Source organism: Mauremys reevesii, linkage group 10 (assembly GCF_016161935.1).
Source record: "Mauremys reevesii isolate NIE-2019 linkage group 10, ASM1616193v1, whole genome shotgun sequence".
Taxonomy (NCBI): Eukaryota; Metazoa; Chordata; order Testudines; family Geoemydidae; genus Mauremys; species Mauremys reevesii.
Genome location: NC_052632.1, coordinates 47,148,868 through 47,169,221, shown reverse-complemented (window position 1 = coordinate 47,169,221; position 20,354 = coordinate 47,148,868). Strand labels below are relative to the sequence as shown.

The 20,354-nt window shown below is 47.5% G+C and overlaps 1 protein-coding gene across 23 annotated transcripts in view; it reads left to right on the top strand.

The window, feature by feature from the left end:
- Nucleotides 1-18,051, top strand: part of MAPK8IP3 (mitogen-activated protein kinase 8 interacting protein 3) — a 184,096-nt gene extending 166,045 nt beyond the window's left edge. For all 23 annotated transcript variants that reach the window (XM_039493047.1, XM_039493054.1, XM_039493045.1 and 20 more), the window contains 3 exons: nt 10,254-10,433; nt 10,761-10,904; nt 14,773-18,051. In XM_039493047.1, coding sequence (XP_039348981.1) covers nt 10,254-10,433; nt 10,761-10,904; nt 14,773-14,894 — 446 coding nt within the window. In that variant the 3' untranslated portion in view covers nt 14,895-18,051. The remainder of the gene's footprint in view (nt 1-10,253; nt 10,434-10,760; nt 10,905-14,772) is intronic.
- Nucleotides 18,052-20,354: the final 2,303 nt, after the last annotated feature.

The window sequence follows — 20,354 nt, the reverse complement described above, 5'->3', positions numbered from 1 at the left end:
TGTAACCATGGCTTCGTGGGTCACAACTGAGAATACCAAATTCAGGACATGCTGCTGAGAAATAGGGCAGATAGCAAACCAGCTATAGCAAAATAGGTTATAGCAAACCAGCAAAAACGTAAACTTCTGTTCTTCTTTGAGTGATTGCTCCTGTGTATTCCACAGTAGGTGTGCCTGCTCGCCACGTGCTCCGGTGCCAGAAGTTTTCCCCTTAGCAGTACCCATACTGGGGGAGCACCGCAGCAACCCCTGGAGTGGCGCCTGTATATTGTGCTATAAGGGGAGCCACAGGCTCCCCCCACCCTCAATTCCTTCTTGCTGCCAGTGAAGGTAGTCGGAACTTTTGTGCTCCAGCTTTGCTGCAGCCCTTCTTCTCGACCTTAGTGGTACCATTGTAGATGGTTCTTCAATGAATAGAGTGGGCTCGTGGCATGTCCCATGCCCCAGGCTTCAAGTCGTGCGACTCCTGTCACCATTCTATGCCCAGGAGTGACCCTCACGCTGAGTGTCTTCACTGCCTGGGTGAGACTTATATCAGTGACCGTTGCAAGATCTGCAGGTCGTTCAAGCCAAGAACGAAGAAGGACAGAGACTTCAGACTTCAAGCTCTCCTGATGGAGTCGGCGCTGACTCCGATCTGCGCACCGGCATTGGACTCGGCACCGGTCACCGCGTCGTCAGTACGTAGCGAGGCTCCTTCAACCAGTCAGCGCCGCTCTCCTGCCAAAAAGCAAGGCAAGAGCTCGACCTCACAACAACGCTGCGATAAGGACAAGGGGGAGGCTGGTCCCACGCTGGGCAGCCCTCTATCCCCCCCGGGCTCTAAGGCTCTGACTCATGTGGAGCAGAGCAGCCCAGTACCGTCAACCCAGGCATCCCCACCGGTATGGATACCGTTGATGCTGGAGGCGGTGCAGGCTGCAATGGACGTTATGTCCCTGCCCATCCCGAGTGCGCAATTGTGCACGGGCCCTAGGTCACGAGGCAAGCCCCCTCTGGGTGCCCACCAGACCTCTCCGAGCAGCCGCAGTTCCCGCTCCGAAGATCCCTCCCCGCACCACTCGGCGCACAGCAGCCACTCTTCCGTCAGCTCCCGGCCACCCTCGACACCGGCCAGACCGTCTGGGCCGCCACCGGGACGGTGGCACTGTAAAGACTAACAGATGTATTGGCGCATCCATCAGGTCTATGGACGGGAGTCGTGGGGACCTTCCACGCCGTCTGCCAGTGAGCAGAGGCACTGAGAGAGGCACTGGGAACGCTCACCTGCTAGACATGGGTACCGGAGCCGCTCTCGACGGGACAGACGTCGCCGCTTCCATTCCAGCTCCCGCTTCCTCTATGCCTTTCCCCCATTCCCCATCCTTGCCAAGGTCCTTCAGAAGGTGAAAGCAGACACGGCGAGAGTCATTCTAATAGCCCCAGTGTGGGCCTGCCAGCACTGGTACAGGCCCCTCCTACACCTCTTGGCGGCCCCCCTGAGGACGCTGCTGCTCCACCTGGACCTCCTCTCCCAGGATGGGGGGCACCTCCTCCATCCCAATCTGGCTGCACTCCACCTGACAGCGTGCCTGCTCCGTGGCTGAATGAGGAGGAGAATAGGTGTTCGGAGCAGGTAAGGCCCGTCCTCCTGGAAAGCAGGAAGCTGTCCATGCGTCGGACGTACATGGCGAAGTGGTCCAGGTTCGCCAGGTGGGCGAGTAAGCAGGGAATATCCCCTTCCGCCGCACCTCTCCAATTTATCCTGGACTACCTCTTATCCCTTAGGGCCCAGGGACTGGCACCTGCCTCAGTCAGCGTGCACTTGGCGGCCATATCGGCCTTTCACCCGCTGGTGCAAGACCACTCGGTCTTCTCACACTCAATGACCTCCCGGTTCCTGAAGGGCCTTGACCGTTCGTTCCTGTATGCTAGGCTCCCCGTGCCGCAATGGGACCTCAACCTGGTCTTGTCCCGTCTCACGGGGCCCCGCTTTGAACCCCTGGCCATAAGAACATAAGAAAGGCCGTACCAGGTCAGACCAAAGGTCCATCTAGCCCAGTATCTGTCTACCGACAGTGGCCAATGCCAGGTGCCCCTGAGGGAGTGAACCTAACAGGCAATGATCAAGTGATCTCTCTCCTGCCATCCATCTCCATCCTCTGACGAACAGAGGCTAGGGACACCATTCTTACCCATCCTGGCTAATAGCCATTTATGGACTTAGCCACCATGAATTTATCCAGTCCCCTTTTAAACATTGTTATAGTCCTAGCCTTCACAACCTCCTCAGGTAAGGAGTTCCACAAGTTGACTGTGCGCTGCGTGAAGAAGAACTTCCTTTTATTTGTTTTAAACCTGCTGCCTATTAATTTCATTTGGTGACCCCTAGTTCTTGCATTATGGGAATAAGTAAATAACTTTTCCTTATCCACTTTCTCAACATCACTCATGATTTTATATACCTCTATCATGTCCCCCCTTAGTCTTCTCTTTTCCAAACTGAAGAGTCCTAGCCTCTTTAATCTTTCCTCATATGGGACCCTCTCCAAACCCCTAATCATTTTAGTTGCCCTTTTCTGAACCTTTTCTAGTGCTAGAATATCTTTTTTGAGGTGAGGAGACCACATCTGTACACAGTATTCGAGATGTGGGCGTACCATGGATTTATATAAGGGCAATAATATATTCTCAGTCTTATTTTCTATCCCCTTTTTAATGATTCCTAACATCCTGTTTGCTTTTTTGACCGCCTCTGCACACTGCGTGGACATCTTCAGAGAACTGTCCACGGTAACTCCAAGATCTTTTTCCTGACTCGTTGTAGCTAAATTAGCCCCCATCATGTTGTATGTATAGTTGGGGTTATTTTTTCCAATGTGCATTACTTTACATTTATCCACATTAAATTTCATTTGCCATTTTGTTGCCCAATCACTTAGTTTTGTGAGATCTTTTTGAAGTTCTTCACAATCTGCTTTGGTCTTAACTATCTTGAGTAGTTTAGTATCATCTGCAAACTTTGCCACCTCACTGTTTACCCCTTTCTCCAGATCATTTATGAATAAATTGAATAGGATTGGTCCTAGGACTGACCCTTGGGGAACACCACTAGTTACCCCTCTCCATTCTGAGAATTTACCATTAATTCCTACCCTTTGTTCCCTGTCTTTTAACCAGTTCTCAATCCATGAAAGGACCTTCCCTTTTATCCCATGACAGCTTAATTTACGTAAGAGCCTTTGGTGAGGGACCTTGTCAAAGGCTTTCTGGAAATCTAAGTACACTATGTTCACCGGATCCCCCTTGTCCACATGTTTGTTGACCCCTTCAAAGAACTCTAATAGATTAGTAAGACATGATTTCCCTTTACAGAAACCATGTTGACTATTGCTCAAGAGTTTGTTTTTCTATGTGTCTGACAATTTTATTCTTTACTATTGTTTCAACTAATTTGCCCGGTACTGACATTAGACTTGTAATTGCCGGGATCACCCTTAGAGCCCTTTTTAAATATTGGCGTTACATTAGCTAACTTCCAGTCATTGGGTACCGAAGCCGATTTAAAGGACAGGTTACAAACCTTAGTTAATAGTTCCGCAACTTCACATTTGAGTTCTTTCAGAACTCTTGGGTGAATGCCATCTGGTCCCGGTGACTTGTTAATGTTGAGTTTATCAATTAATTCCAAAACCTCCTCTAGTGATACTTCAATCTGTGACAGTTCCTCAGATTTGTCACCTACAAAAGCCAGCTCAGGTTTGGGAATCTCCCTAACATCCTCAGCCGTGAAGACTGAAGCAAAGAATCCATTTAGTTTCTCCGCAATGACTTTATAGTCTTTAAGCGCTCCTTTTGTATTTTCATCGTCAAGGGGCCCCGCTGGTTGTTTAGCAGGCTTCCTGCTTCTGATGTACTTAAAAAACATTTTGTTATTACCTTTGGAGTTTTTGGCTAGCCGTTCTTCAAACTCCTCTTTGGCTTTTCCTATTACACTCTTGCACTTAAGTTGGCAGTGTTTGTGCTCCTTTCTATTTGCCTCACTAGGATTTGACTTCCACTTTTTAAAGGAAGTCTTTTTATCTCTCACTGCTTCTTTTACATGGTTGTTAAGCCACGGTGGCTCTTTTTTAGTTCTTTTACTGTTTTTCTCAATTTGGGGTATACATTGAAGTTGGGCCTCTATTATGGTGTCTTTAAAAAGGGCCCACGCAACTTGCAGGGATTTCACTTTAGTCACTGTACCTTTTAACTTTTGTCTAACTAACCCCATCATTTTTGTATAGTTCCCCCTTTTGAAATTAAAGGCCACAGTGTTGGGCAGTTGAGATGTTCTTCCCACCACAGGGATGTTGAATGCTATTGTATTATGGTCACTATTTCCAAGCGGTCCTGCTATAGTTACCTCTTGGACCAGCTCCTGCGCTCCACTCAGGATTAAATCTAGAGTCGCCTCTCCCCTTGTGGGTTCCCGTACCAGCTGCTCCATGAAGCAGTCATTTAAAGTATCGAGAAATTTTATCTCTGCATTTCGTCCTGAAGTGAAATGTTCCCAGTCAATATGGGGATAATTGAAATCCCCCACTATTATTGGGTTCTTAATTTTGATAGCCTCTCTAATTTCCCTTAGCATTTCATCATCACTATTACTGTCCTGGTCAGGTGGTCGATAATAGATCCCTACTGTTATATTTTTACTAGAGCATGAAATTTCTATCTATAGAGACTCTATGGAACCTGTGGATTCGCTTAAGATTTTTACTTCATTTGAATCTACACTTTCTTTAACATATAGTGCCACTCCTCCCCCTGCACGGCCTGTTCTGTCCTTCCGATATATTTTGTACCCCGGAATGATTGGGTCCCATTGATTGCTCTCAGTCCACCAGGTTTCTGTGATGCCTATTATATCTATATCCTCCTTTATCACAAGGCACTCTAGTTCACCCATCTTATTATTTAGACTTCTGGCATTTGCGTACAAGCACTTTAAAAACTTGTCCCTGTTTATTAGCCTGCCTTTTTCTGATGTGCCAGATTCTTTTTTATGTGACTGTTTATCATCTGATCCGGCCCTTACATTATACTTCTCATTCCTCTGCTCCTGACTATAACCTGGAGATTCTCTATCATCAGACTCTCCCCTAAGAGAAGTCTGTGTCCGATCCACACGCTCCTCTGCAGCAGTTGGCTTTCCCCCATCTCCTAGTTTAAAAACTGCTCTACAACCTTTTTAATGTTTAGTGCCAGCAGTCTGGTTCCACTTTGGTTTAGGTGGAGCCCATCTCTCCTGTATAGGCTCCTCCCATCCCAGAAGTTTCCCCAGTTCCTAATGAACGTGAACCCCTCCTCTCTACACCATCGTCTCATCCACGCATTGAGACTCTGAAGCTCTGCCTGCCTACCCGGCCCTGCGCGTGGAACTGGGAGCATTTCTGAAAATGCCACCATAGAGGTCCTGGATTTCAGTCTCTTCCCTAGCAGCCTAAATTTGGCTTCCAGGACATCTCTCCTACCCTTCCCTATGTCATTGGTACCTACATGTACCACGACCACCGGCTCCTCCCCAGCACTACACATAAGTCTATCTAGATGCCTCGAGAGATCCGCAACCTTCGCACCAGGCAGGCAAGTCACCATACGGTTCTCCCGGTCATCACAGACCCAGCTATCTACATTTCTAATAATCGAATCTCCCATTACTATCACCTGCCTTTTCCTAGAAACTGGAGTTCCCTCCCCCCGGAGAGGCAACCTCAGTGCGAGAGGCAACCCCAGCACCATCTGGAAGGAGGGTCCCAACTATGGGAAGGTTTCCCTCTGCTCCCATTGACTGCTCTGCTTCCCTGGGCCCTTCTTCCTCCTCAACAGCACAGGAGCTGTCTAAGCGGAGGTGGGACAATTCTACAGTGTCCCGGAAAGCCTCATCAACATACCTCTCTGCCTCTCTCAGCTCCTCCAGTTCCGCCACCCTGGCCTCCAAAGTCCGTACATGGTCTCTGAGGGCCAGGAGCTCCTTGCACCGACTGCACACATACGCCACCCGCCCACAGGGCAGGTAATCATACATGCGACAGTCAGTGCAATAAACTGGATAGCCCCCTCTCTGCTGCTGGGCTTCTGCCTGCATTGTCTCCTAGTTAGTGAAAGGGTGGTTTACGGAAGTAGTTTTGGAATGTGGTTCGGTTTATAGGTTTTAGGGGGGGGCCACGGAGAAGGGGTTAGGGCTGGCGAGGGGCTCCCACTCCCTTGCGAAACTCCCTGTTAGCAGCCCCTGGTCGCAAAGCTCCCTGGTCGCTTGTGCGTGGCTTTATAAAGCCCTGGCCTGAGTGAATGCCCCGCCCACTGATTAAGGCTCAGCCAATTACCAGTGTTCCTGGTTGCACCTCTCCTGGAAGGTGGCCTTCCTTGTGGTGATCACATCGGCCAGACGTGTCTCAGAGCTCAGGGCCTTAACCTCAGAACTCCCCTATGCAGTTTTCCATAAGGATAAAGTCCAGCTTCGCCCACACCCGACGTTCCTCCCGAAGGTGGTCTCTGCCTTCCGTATGGAGCAGAGCATCTTCCTCCCCGTGCTTTGTCCTAAGCCCCATTTCTCCAACGAGGAACGCCGCCTTCACACGCTCGATGTGCGTAGGGCGTTGGCTTTTTACCTGGATCAGACTAAGCCGTTCCAGAAATCCTCTCAACTCTTTATTGCCTCAGCCGAGCAGGCTAAGGGGCAACCCATCTCCACTCAGCGGCTTTCCCGCTGGATCACCTTGTGCATACGCACATGTTATGATTCGGCAGGGATTCCCCCACCACCTATCGTAAGGGTACACTCTATGAGGGCTCAGGCCTCATCAGCTGCCTACGTCGCCCATGTCCCCATCCAGGACATTTGTAGGGTGGCCACGTGGGCCTCAGTTCACACATTTACTTTGTATTACGCGATCGTCTCCCAGTCTAGGGATGACGCCGGGTTTGGGAGGGCAGTACTTCGTCCCGAACCATCGTGAACTCCTACCTGCCTCCAATAGATACTGCTTGGAATCACCTACCGTGGAATACATAGGAGCAATCACTCGAAGAAGAAAGGACAGTTACCTGTTCCGTAACTGGTGTTCTTTGAGATGTGTTGCTTCTGTCTATTGCACACCCTGCCCTCCTTCCCCTCTGTTGGAGTTGCCTGGCAAGAAGGAACCGAGGGTGGGGGGAGCCCCGCGGCTCCCCTTATAGTGCGATATACAGGCGCCACTCCAGGGGTCACCGCGCTGCTCCCCCAGTACGGGTACTGCTAAGGGAAAAACTTCCGGCACTGCTGCACGTGGCGAGCACGCACACCTACTGTGGAATACACCCGAGTAACACATCTCGAGGAACGCCAGTTATGGAACAGGCTAGCTAGTTTCATCACACTGGCTAGCAAGAAGTCAGAAAAGCAGTCTCCTTAGGCATGTCAATCCTTGTATCACCACCAAAAACACTAGACTTAATGATGAATGGTTATTTAAAACCAATTTCATCAAACAAAAGGGTTCTTCTGATCCCAAAAGACCAGCCACATACCCATGTCAATATACAACTGAGATCTTACCTAATAATCAGGCTGTTGCCAGTCCTTTAGTAACTAAAATCTAAAGGTTTATTTATAGAAAAAGAAAGAAAGAAAGAAAGGTGTCACGGAGTCTCTGAGCGATGCTCTGGAACTACTCCACTTGAGGCCAGTCAGGACTCCGGGGAAGCATGCCTCCTCTCTCTGAGCACACTGTCACCAAGGCAAGAATGTACACAGCTTCATCTTTCCTTGGTCTCACCTCAGAGCATTCAGCATCCCTTCCCGCAGCGAGTCCGCCAGTCTGGGGAAGCCAGAGGGCCCTGCACCCCAACTCTGCAGTCAGACGTGACTCTCAGCCAGCGTAAAATGGAAGGTTTATTAGTCAACAAGAACACAGCATAGAACAGAACTTGTTATCACAGAAATCAGTGACTTTCAGCCAAGTCCATCTTGGGGGAATCCTGGACCAGATGCCCTGGACTCCCCCTCTTCCAGTCCCCCACAGCAGACTTCCCAGCTTCCAGCAACCTGACCCCCGACACACCCGTTGTTTCTCCTCCTGGTCTGTCCTGCTTCCCAGGCAAAAGGTGTCACCTGGTCACATCCTCCTCCTGGTTCAGTTATCGCCTACGTGCAGACAGCTGGGCAGCCTCAACTGCCCTGAGGGCCTCAGCGAAAATCACACACCCAATTCCCATCACCTAAGCATTGGTGCAATACAAAGGGAAACTGAGGCATGCACAATATTAGTATAGGACAGTAAGACTCACATGCAACATAAGATGAATAAACCCCACTTTGTCACAAAAGGTGAGAGTTAAACTTGGTTAAAGGAATCAAATCAATAATTGCAAAGTTCTTGGATCAGGCTTGTAGCAGTGATGGAATAAACTGCTTGCTTGTTAAGTCTCTGGTTGTTTCCAAATCATTGGAAGGTCCTCAGTCCCTTAACTAGAATGATCCCATTAGTATAAGTTCATAGTCCAGAGGTTTGAATGGGAAAGAGGTAAAATGGAGATGTTTCCAGGACCTTTTATATTTTCTGCCAATTGAAGGGAAACCCATTGTTCTCATTGGGGAAAATTACATGTAACAAGATGGTGTTTTGGAGTCACATAGGCAAGTCACATGTCCATGCATGCTTTGCTTAGTCACAGCAGAAGCCATTACTTATATTCCAGGTAGAACGTTCACAGGAAAGTCCATTAAGTGTAGCTAGGCATCTCCCATGGTCCATTGAGAGTTAAATGCCTTTTGATGAGCCATTTAACTCGAATAGTCCCTTCAGGAGGTGCTGGCTAAACACCTTGTTGATGTTCCACATGAGCAAACATTTAAAATACAGGTACATAGTTAATATTTATAATTTCAGATACAAAAATGATACATGCATACACAGCATAATCATATTCAGCAAATCATACCCTTTCTATTGACACCTTACTTGATACACTTTGTATAAGATTTGTTGCAATTATATAACATTGGTAGCAACAATGATCTACATGGTCATATTTTAACCAGATAACATCACAGGGAGATTTAGATTAGACATTTGGAAAAACTGTCTCACTGTCAGGGTGGTTAAGCACTGGAATAAATTGCCTAGGGAGGTTGTGGAATCTCCATCATTGGAGATGTTAGACAAAGAGCAGGTTAGACAAACACCTGTCAGCGGTGGTCTAGATAATACTTAGTCCTGCGTCAGTGCAGCGAACTGGACTGGATAACGTATTGTGGTCCCTTCCAGTCCAGTATTTCTATAATTTCTGCTGGCCTGGGTGTGCATGCGGGGGAAGGAATCTCCCTCCTTGAGTACTGAGTTCTAGTCTGTTTTCAGTGGTGAAAGGAGGTGTTCACTTCTTCAGAGCCTGATCCTGCAAGCTGCTGAATATCCTTACCTCCCATTGAAGTCCATGAGAGCTGAGGATGGTCCGAATCTCTGAGGAGTTCTTGAGTGGCTAGATAGTTGAACTCACGGTATGAGGGTTTAGCCTGGTTGCAGAATTCTCCTTGGATTAGGAAAGGAACTCTGCTCCATTTGACTCTATGAGCCCGAATGCTATTGGGATCGAGAGTGCCTTCCCTAACGCTGCGGAGGCTGTATTGCCAGCCTGAGCACTGACAGATTAGCATGAGTCCTTGACTTGACTTTGAAACTGAGCAACTTCACCAACCTGGGAAACAGCCACTACTTTCCAGGTGCATGAAGGCCAAGAATCCTAACCCTTTTATCAGGACAGCAAACTGTGCCCATCTAAGTACCGTGACTGGTCACTGGGGCAGAAGGCTTCTGCTATGACTCTGCAGACACTGACTCAGCCAACCTGAGTTCGGAAAAATGGATATTGTAGCTCTAGAAGGCCTTTACTGAGATTCCCTAGACATCCTCATTCCAGCATGTGTAGGGCTGGGATTACTCTTCCAACCAACCCCCAGGGAGGAGCATTTCCCTATTACCTAAGTACCCCTTTTATGAGAAGCACAGCTTATTAGCAACAGTGGATGTGACTACTTCTGCCTGTAGAGAGAGGGCCTAGATAATCTAGTAGGGTCTCCTCCATGATGCACGGATGATGGCATTAAACAGGACCTTTAATGGGCATCTGCACCTTTAAAGCTTTTCCTACGTGACTCGTGGTTTGTGTTTTTCTTACATACTTCTCACTCTGACTGATGGTATGTAAATGGGAACAAAACTACTACTTGGGGTTTTTCTTCTCCCTGTCTTCAGCCAATAAGACCTCCCCAACATCAGGAGAGGGGAATCGCCCTGGCGGAATCATTCATGTGTACGGTGATGACAGCAGTGACAAATCTGCCAGCAGTTTCATCCCCTACTGCTCCATGGCTCAGGCACAACTCTGTTTCCATGGCCACCGTGATGCAGTCAAGTTCTTTGTCTCTGTTCCTGGTAAGGTGACCAAGACACCTCCTCATGAGGATTCTTGTGTTTACATTCTTCTATTTGGCCATCTTATCCCCTAAGACATCTGTGGGCTTTGCCAAATCAGGGGAGGCCTGATCTGTCCTCTGTAGAATGCTGTGGATGACACTGCACCCTTTCTAACTCTGTAGGGATCAGTTACCCCTTTTAAGGTCCTTTGGTTTTTGTGTCTGAATTGAAATAAAATCCAGTTTCCCAGCAGCAGGGACTGGATTGGCAGGGCATTTGTGTCCTGTAGCTGAGCATTCTGGGAGTGTGGCAGAGGTGCTGACAGGAACCCCTGTGCTCTTTCAGGTAATGTTCTTGCAACCCTGAATGGGAGTGTGTTGGACAGCCCCTCTGAGAACCCCAGCACAGCTGCCACTGAGACCGAGGGGCAGAAACTGAAGAATGTCCTGGTGCTGAGTGGAGGAGAAGGGTACATCGATTTCCGGATTGGTGAGCTCCTACTTTTGGGAAGGGGTGAGGTGGGAAGGATTGTGGGTAAAACATGGGCCAATGGGATTAGAAATGAAACTGGGTTGCAACGTAGTGAGTTCAGAAAATGATTTCCACTTGTCATGTCTCCTGCTTTAGAGGAAGCACTTGGGCATTTTCCTCTACTGTTAGCCACCCTTTTCCAAGAAACATGGTTGGCCTGACCCCATCTGTCCCAACTGGCTGTCTCTACCCCATCTGCAGATCAATCCCCATAGACAGTCCTTATCAGAAAAATACTACAACATTCTCTAGAATCATAGACTATTAGGGTTGGAACAGACCTCAGGAGGTCATCTAGGCCAATCCCCTGCTCAAAGTAGGACCAACCACAACTAAATCATCCCAGCCAGGGCTTTGTCAAGCTGGGCCTTAAAAACCTCAGGGAATGGAGATTCAACCACCTCCCTAGGTAACCCATTCCCGTGCTTCACCACCCTCCTAGTGAAATAGTGTTTCCTAATATCCAACCTAGACCTCCCCCACTGCAAACTTGAGACCATTGCTTCTTGTTCTGTCATCTGCCACCACTGAGAACAGCCTAGCTCCATCCTCTTTGGAACCCCACTTCAGGTATAGAATCATAGAATCATAGAATTCAAGATCAGAAGGGACCATTATGATAATCTAGTCTGACCTCCTGCAAGATGCAGGCCACATAAGCCGATCCACCCACTCCTGAACTAATTCTCTCCCTTGACTCTGCTGTTGAATGCTCCAAATCATGATTTAAAGACTTCAAGTAGCAGATAATCCACCAGCAAGCGACCCCCTGCCCCATGCTTCGGAGGAAGGCGAAAAACCTCCAGGGCCACTGCCAATCTACCCTGGAGGAAAATTCCTTCCCGACCCCAAATATGGCGATCAGCTGAACCCCGAGCATGTGGGCAAGACTCTCCAGCCAGACCCTCTGGAAAAGGCTAACAATATCCCAACATTGACCCTTTGTACTAATTACCAGTGTGGCACGTTATTGACCTATTGACTAAACCCGTTATCCTATCATACCATCCCCTCCATAAACTTATCCAGCTTAATCTTAAAGTCATGGAGGTCCTTCGCCCCCACTGTTTCCCTCGGTAGGCTGTTCCAGAATTGCACTCCTCTGATGGTTAGAAACCTTCGTCTAATTTCAAGCCTAAATTTCCTGACTGACAATTTATATCCGTTTGTCCTCGTGTCCACATTAGCACTGAGCTGAAATAATTCCTCTCCTTCCCTGGTATTTATCCCTCTGATATATTTAAAGAGTGCAATCATATCTCCTCTTATCCTTCTTTTGGTTAAGGAAAACAAATCGAGCTCCTCAAGTCTCCTTTCAGCTCCTCAAGTCTCCTTTCAAGTAGTTGAAGGCTGCTATCAAATCCCCCCTCACTCTTCTCTTCTGCAGACTAAATAACCCCAGTTCCCTCAGCCTCTCCTTGTAAGTCATGTTCTCCAGCCCCCAAATCATTTTCGTTGCCTTCTGCTGGACTCTCTCCAATTTGTCCATATCCCTTCTGTAGTGGGGGGACCAAAACTGGACACAGTACTCCAGGTGTGGCCTCACCAGTGCCAAATAGAGAGGAATAATCACTTCCCTCGATCTGCTGGCAATGCTACTAATACAGCCCAATATGTCGTTGGCCTTCTTGGCAAAAAGGGCACACTGTTGACTTGTATCCAGCTTCTCATCCACTGTAATCCCCAGGTCCTTTTCTGCAGAACTGCTGCTTAGCCAGTCGGTCCCCAGCCTGTAGCAGTGCATGGGATTCTTTCTTCCTAAGTGCAGGACTCTGCACTTGTCCTTGTTGAACCTCATCAGATTTCTTTCGGGTCAATCTTCCTATTTGTCTAGGTCACTCTGGACCCTATTCCTACTCTCCAGTGTAGGTGAGGGATAGCTCCGTGGTTTGAGCATTGGCCTGCTAAACCCAGGGTTGTGAGTTCAATCCTTGAGGGGGCCATTTAGGGATCTGGGGCAAAAATCTGTCTGGGGATTGGTCCTGCTTTGAGCAGGGGATTGGACTAGGTAACCTCCTTAGGTCCCTTCTAAGCCTGATATTCTGTGATACCTCTCCCTCCAGCTTAGTGTCATTTGCGAACTTGCTGAGAGTGCAATTCATCCCATCATCCAGATCATTAATAAAGATGTTGAACAAAACTGGTTCCAGGACTGACCCCTGGGGCACTCCACTTGATACTGGCTGCCAACTAGATATCGAGCTGTTGATCACTGCCCAATGATCTAGCCAGCTTTCTGTCCACCTGTCCATTCATCCAATCCATACTTCTTTAACTTGCTGGCAAGAATACTGTGGAGGGCCATATCAAAAGCTTTGCTAAAGTCAAGATATATCACATCCACCGCATTCCCCATATCCACAGAGCCATTTATCTCATCATAGAAGGCAATCAGGTTGGTTAGGCATGGCTTGCCCTTGGCGAATCCATGTTGACTGTTCCTGATCAACTTCCTCTCCTCCAAGTTCTTTAAAATGGATTCCTTGAGGACCTGTTCCATGATTTTGCCGGGGACTGAAGTGAGGTCTGTATTTCTCCGGGTTCTCTTTCTTCCCTTTTTTTAAATATGGGCACTATTATTTGCCTTTTTCCAATCATCTGGGACCTCCCCCGAACGCCACAAATTTTCAAAGATAATGGCCAATGGCTCTGCAATCACATCAGCCAACTCCCTCAGCATCCTTCAATGCATTAGATCTGGACCCGTGGACTTGTGCATGTCCAGCTTTTCTAAATAGTCCTTAACCTATTCTTTCACCACCGAGGGCTGCTCACCTCCTCCCCATACTGTGTTGTCCAGTGCAGCAGTCTGGGAGCTGACCTTGTCTGTGAAGATGGAGGCAAAAAAAAGCTTTGAGTACCTCAGCTTTTTCCACATCATCTATCACTAGGTTGCCTCCCCCATTCAGCAAGGGTCCCACACTTTCCCTGACCACCACCTTGTTGCCAACATACTGGTAGAAACCCTTCTTTTTACCCTTCACATCCCTTGCTAGCTGCAACTCCAGTTGTGTGTTGGCCTTCCTGATTACATCCCTGCATGCTCTAGCAATATTTTTATACTCCTCCCTAGTCATCTGTCCAAATTTCCACTTCTTGTAAGCTTCCTTTTTGAGTTTAAGCCTACCGAAAATTTCACGGTTAAGCCAAGCTGGTTGCCTGCCATATTTGCTGTTCTTTCTGCACATCAGGATGGTTTGTTCCTGCACCCTCAATAAGGCTTCTTTAAAATACAGCCAGCTCTCTTGGACTCCTTTCCCCCTCATATTAGCCTCCCGGGGATCCTGCCCGTCAGTTCCCTGAGGGAGTCAAAGTCTGCTTTTCTGAAGTCCAGGGTCTGTATTTTGCTACTCTCCTTTCTCCCTTTTGTGAGGATCCGGAACTCAACCATTTCATGGTCACTGCTGCCTAGGTTGCCACCCACTTCTACTTCCCCTACCAATTCTTCCCTGTTTGTAAGCAGCAGGTCAAGAGGAGCATGGCCCCTAGTTGGTTCCTCTACTAACAGCCCAAGTGCTGCAGCCTTTGAACTGTTGTGTTTTGAAGCATACCTGTTGTTATAAGGATGGGCTCCTCCATAGGGGTGGAGGGATGGGTCAGTACATGAAATCAGGGATATTGGAGGGCCATGTTTTTGTCTCTTTATGAAGATCTGTTTTTCCCCCTCCTAACCAGTCTTGCTGTATACAAGTGTCCCTCCAGGCATGAAAGAGCTCAGTTAGTGATGCCCATGATACTTGTTAAGTGACATGAGCCTTTTGTGAGGGGCAGTAATGCTTTGGATCTCCCTTCCCCCTCCTCTTTACTGTTTGTATTCTCTCTGCAGGGGATGGAGAAGATGATGAGACAGAGGAGAATGCTGAAGATACCACCCAAGTGAAGCCAGTGCTTTCCAAGGCTGAGAGGAGCCATATTATCGTCTGGCAAGTCTCATACATCCCTGAGTGAAATTCTCTCCTTTCCTGCCAACATATCTCTCCCTCCTCCCACCTGAATGCCAAGATGTACATACAGAACTCCTGAATTACACCTACTGCTGGCAACTGAACCCCAGACAACTGCAACAGCTCCTGCATTGGATGGTGACCCCCATTCTAACCTCTGAACTTGCAGCTTTCATTTTGGGCCCCGTGTGCTTTGAGTGGTTGGATTACTGTTCTCCTTCTGAAGCTGGTGTCTACAAGGGGGAAAAAAGGCAGAGAATCTTCAGAGTGAAGCTGAGAGTTGGGAATTGTGCAAATACCTCTCCAAGAAGCATGAGACAGAAGCATGTCTTGGAAGGGTTGGCCCAGGTTGTCAGGAAGGTTACCTCACTGCCACCTGCATGAGAAGCAGTGCATCACCCTCGTGTCTTCCAGTGAAACGAGGCTAATGAATCACAACAGCCCAAAGAAAATCTTTATCCAGTTCACCAGATGGAATTCTCATCCCATCCCCTCTGCATAGATTGTCCCCAAGCACCGAGTCTTATCCCAGGATCTGAGAGCAGGCAGCACCAGGTTAAACCAGAAGTTTGTAGAGAAGAGAACACAGAAGTTTCAGGAAGCACTTCAGCTATTTGGCCATAGAGGGCCAACAGGCTCATGAGAAGGGGTAGAGTGTGGAACACATGGTATATACAGAACGCCCTCCCTACTCTGCTACTATTTTTTGGTCAGTTGGTAACATTAAATAGCGCTGAGTGAGCGTGAAATCAGGGAGGACTGTTTGCTTGGTAGAGTCAGAGGCAAAAAAGGTGTTTGGTGTCAGGTCAGAGAGTGCTTGGACACTGCTGCCGTGAAAGTTTGCTGGGATCTGGTTGATTAGCAGAAGGAAGAGCCAGCACTATTTTGTCCATGTGGTATTTTTGGAAGGAGAGGTAAAAAATGCGTGTTTTCATTATTTTAACAAGCCTTAAAAATTTCAAGAGACAAGCTGTTGTTTAGTGATAGTTGGTTTTAAAGTGTAGCCGATGACATGGCTTCGGTGTTAACCCAGCTAGGTTTTATTGACTCATGAAGATGCATTCCAATCCTGGTGCTGATTTTCTGCAGGGAGAAATGCTCTGCTCTCAAAACAGAAGAGTGCTGGGGAAAAGAAAAGGCAGGATGTTGATTTTGTCTCACTTTCTCCCAGTACATAACAGCAACCCAGTGAGACTGCAAGTTCAGGTGTGTGTATCCCAAGCCATAGCACTCAGACAAGAGGGCGCTTTGGTATTAGCACATCGCTATGGCAGGATTTGTGTTTCATGGCTGCTCTCCTGCAGTTAAATCAGTCTATAAAAAGATGGAAAGGGGATCTTAGTGTCATCCTGTGCATATATCTCAAGTTTTTTTTACCTCACTCCTGCTTCTGACCCATTGGTTAAAAACTCTGATGCCACAGTTTGCCTCCTGGCTCCTCACTATTCTTGGCCTTTTAAATCTTTGAGCACATGTGCACTGCCTCACTTGCTGGTTTCCTGGCTCAGTCAGTGTCTTTGTACTCTAGAATCCCAGATGACCTAGTGTACCCATGTCTAGCTGCAGAACTTATCTCCCCCCATTACTGTAATATGCCTCACAATGTGTAATGGATTTATCCCTCACATCAACTCTGTGAGAGAGGGAAGGGTTTTGCAGGTAGTGATCTGAAGAACAGAAAGACTGACTTGCTCAAGGTCACACAGGAAGTCTGTGGCAGAGCTGGTCTCCTGAATCCCTATCTAGTGTCAACTCCCCTGGGTGGATGCTGCTGGTATGAACTAAACTAAAGGGTTCCTAGTTGCATTAATGTAATCCTGTTTGAGGAGTACTGCGTTAACGTGAACTTTTACTTCATATCTGCAGCATCCACACAGGGGAGTTAGTGCACTACTATTCATACCCCCAAAGTCCAAAATGCAGGGCAGTGAAGAAAGACCCCTACTTTCTCTTTAGCAGTAGCAATGCTGCCATTGCTTTTGGGGTTTGGATTGTGCATGCACAGCTGAGAGATAAATACACCTCTACCTCGCTATAACACTGTCCTTGGGAGCCAAAAAAATCTTACCGCGTTTAGGTGAAACCGCGTTATATCAAACTTGCTTTGATCCACCGGAGTGCGCACCCCCCCACACGCGGTTTTACCGCGTTATATCCGAATTCATGTTATATCAGTTCGCGTTATATAGGGGTACAGGTGTACTAGCCACACATCAGAGCGCTGGGAAGGCAACAGCGCGTATCTAGAGAACAGAGGCCCCAACAGCCTATTTAGGGGGAGACAGAGGCTTGGCGGTGCGTTGCATTGCCTATGATCAGTGTTATATTACATAGGCACTTGTACTACTCTCTGGAGACAGAGGTCAGGAGAAGATTTGAATCAAGTCCTCCAGCTGTGTACCAGTGTAAAGGGATTCCAGAAAGGCCTGTTTGACCATGTGACATTTCTGAATGAGTCAGGCTTTCATTCTGCTGTGGCATATTCCAGAAATGCTTTCTGGTAGGATGAGTCACTTAGGGCTTTAGACAGCAAATAATTCACAACTTTTGTTAATTAGTGTCAATTAAATTTCAGTATTTGAGCTGATTTTTTAAAAATGTAATTGACCCCAATTATTTAGTTTCATGGAATATGCCATGTGATAATTATAAAATATGGTGTGAGATTTTTACCTGTTATAGTTTGTTCTATATCTGTTTTATCAAAGTGACAGTACTTGGTCCTCTGTCTCCCACTGAAATTTCATGGCTACTTAAGAAAATAGGTTCCAGACCTCCTTATCTCAGCAGGCTTGTTTGCAGTTTGAAGCAGATTTTCTTTCAAGAGAAGCACACTTTCAAAAAGGGGCCAGTGACAGCTAAGCGAACAGCCACTGCTTTCATGTTCCTATCCTTATTCAGTGGCTACAGAACAGCAAGGTGAAAGCTGATTGGCTTAAATACATTTCCCTATCATATCTCCACTGTGATGTATGTAAAGTACCTTGTATGTTATAAAAGGATTTTAAAAAGTGTCTTAAGGCCTGTAAACTGCGCAGTTTGGTCTGAAGATGGCATTCTGTAAAGAGACTGCTGTATGAAAATTTTCCCATGCTTTGTCCCTTATGCTATCATGGTTCACTTGTTTATCTGTTCTGTATGTAATAAATGTGTGAACATCAGCAGTGGAGACGTGTATTCATTGCATGTACAGACACAGGGATTTCTGACCAGTCTGTGACAATGGGTTGATTATTGTAACGGTTGCTCAGACAGTATCTCAAATTCTCAAGCCTTAACATTTTACTGCATGTCATTCAATGAGTCAGATTGTAGGATGCTAGTTTTGCAATCCACACAACTTCAGAGCTGGTGCTCTGCAGAAGTAGCTTCCTTGCAATTTCATAAGTGATGTGCCAAAGGTGTGGAACATGCAGCTGTTATGGTGCAAGTGTCAGCAGATAAAGTGATTCAAGCCACAAATGTTGTCATGAGGATACACAGTGGCAGAGGGGGCTGACACTTAACAATTGTTTAAATGGACTACATGTTAATGGGGTTCTCTTTCAATATGGGAAGTCTTGGCAACAATCAACTGTCTATGAAGTCACTCCTCCATGAAGCTGGGTGCATCGTGCTTGCTTGTTCAGTTGTTTGAAAAGACACTTACTTGTCTAAGTTAATAGCTCTATCCTGAAATCTGAGGGACTTGGGTGCCCTAATAGAGAAAAAGGCAATAAACTAGTTAAAAGCCCTGTGAACAAGGCTATGAATACATGGTTTGCCAACTATACAGTATCAGCCATTAAAATTAATGGCATCAAATGCTCCCTTGTAATTAGCCCCATAAATGACTCTAGTGTCTTTACAGATGGTGGCTACTTCATTATAAGCAGTATTGCATGGGTCTTGTGACAAAATGGCCAATGTTGGTATGGTGGGTCCTGTGCTTTTCTTGCGGGGGGGGGGGGATAGGACTCCACTCCTTGCCCCTGTTCTTCGGGCCCCACTAGTGACCCGGGAAGGTGGTAGAGGAGGGAAGTGGGGAAGGGGTCTGGGTTTGCGCCTCACTCTGAGCCCCAGCCCCTCTCAACCCCTGTGGGTTTCCTACCCTCTTCCTCCTTGGGTAGGGTTACCCTCGGTCCTTGATGGTGGGAGAGGGAGTCTCCCTTCCTGTTTCTTTGGTCTTTCAGTTCTCAGCAACACAAACTCCAGTCCTCTCTCCTTCCTTACTCCACAGTGTCTGCCTGAAGCAGGGTTTTTATTAGGTTCCTGACAGGGCCTTAATTAGCCTAGGGCTTATATATCTCCCCTCTACCACACTCCCACTTCTCCCTGGCCCTGCTGTATCTCAGTCTCAAGAGCATCAAAGCAAAATACCAACTGGCAGCACATTGCAGTGTCATGGTGTAATGGTCCTCACTCAGGGTCTGCTTGGGGAGTATGGCCTAGTGGTCAAGGCCACAACCCCTGAGTGCCAAGGAGATTGTGGGGATGGGAACCCGGGCCCTCCCACTCCACTGGGCTCCCACCCATGGCCCTTTGGGCTACCAGTAGTCTGGCAACCAAGGATGCTTAAGGCTGTCCTCCCTGGGCCTCTTCCTCTCATTCCCACCCTGCAGTCAGCTTAATCCAAGGGTTTCCTCTGGTGGGGAAATCCAAATCAAAATAAATCAGAGGGGGTTTCCAAGATACACAGGATCCTTCCCTCTGGTTGTCTCTGGCGTGGATCCTCCCTTCCCTTTAGGCAGCTGTGTTAGGCTTCCCTCTGCTCTGTGCTGCTGGAGCTGTAGGCCTGTTCACCTCCAGCTCTGCCCGCAAATGAGCTAATTGGCTGCCTTTTAATTCCTCCAGCAGATGGAGCATTTGCTGGAAGTTCTGTAAGGTAGGGCTGGCTGAGCCCAAAATAATCCCTTAACCCCTTGTTGCCCAGTGTGGAGTTTGTACACCCCATCACATGTGAGAAAATGTAAGACACTCAGCACATGGAGCTTTAAGATTAAGTATAACAATCAAATCAGTTCCCTGAACTCACCCATTCTGAGCTTAACTCCCATTACCCCAGCAGCTTGAATAAGCTTGCTAGATAGCCACAGTCATAGAATATTAGGGTTGGAAGGGACCTCAGAAGGTCATCTAGTCCAACCCACTGCTCAAAGCAGGACCAATCCACAGACAGATTTTTGCTCCCTCAAGGATTGAACTCATAACTCTGGGTTTAGCAGGCCAATGCTCAAACCACTGAGCTATCCCTCCTCCCAAATAATAATTGGAGATATATCTCTTTCTAGAACTGGAAGGGACCTTGAAAGGTCATCAAGTCCAGCCCACTGCCTTCACTAGGCAGGATGATGTACTAATTTTTGCCCCAGATCCCTAAGTGGCCCCCTCAAGGATTGAACTTTCAACCCTGGGTTTAGCAGGTCAATGCTCAAACCACTGAGCTACCCCTCCCACTCTTATACTGCTTTGTCCCTGTGGTGAA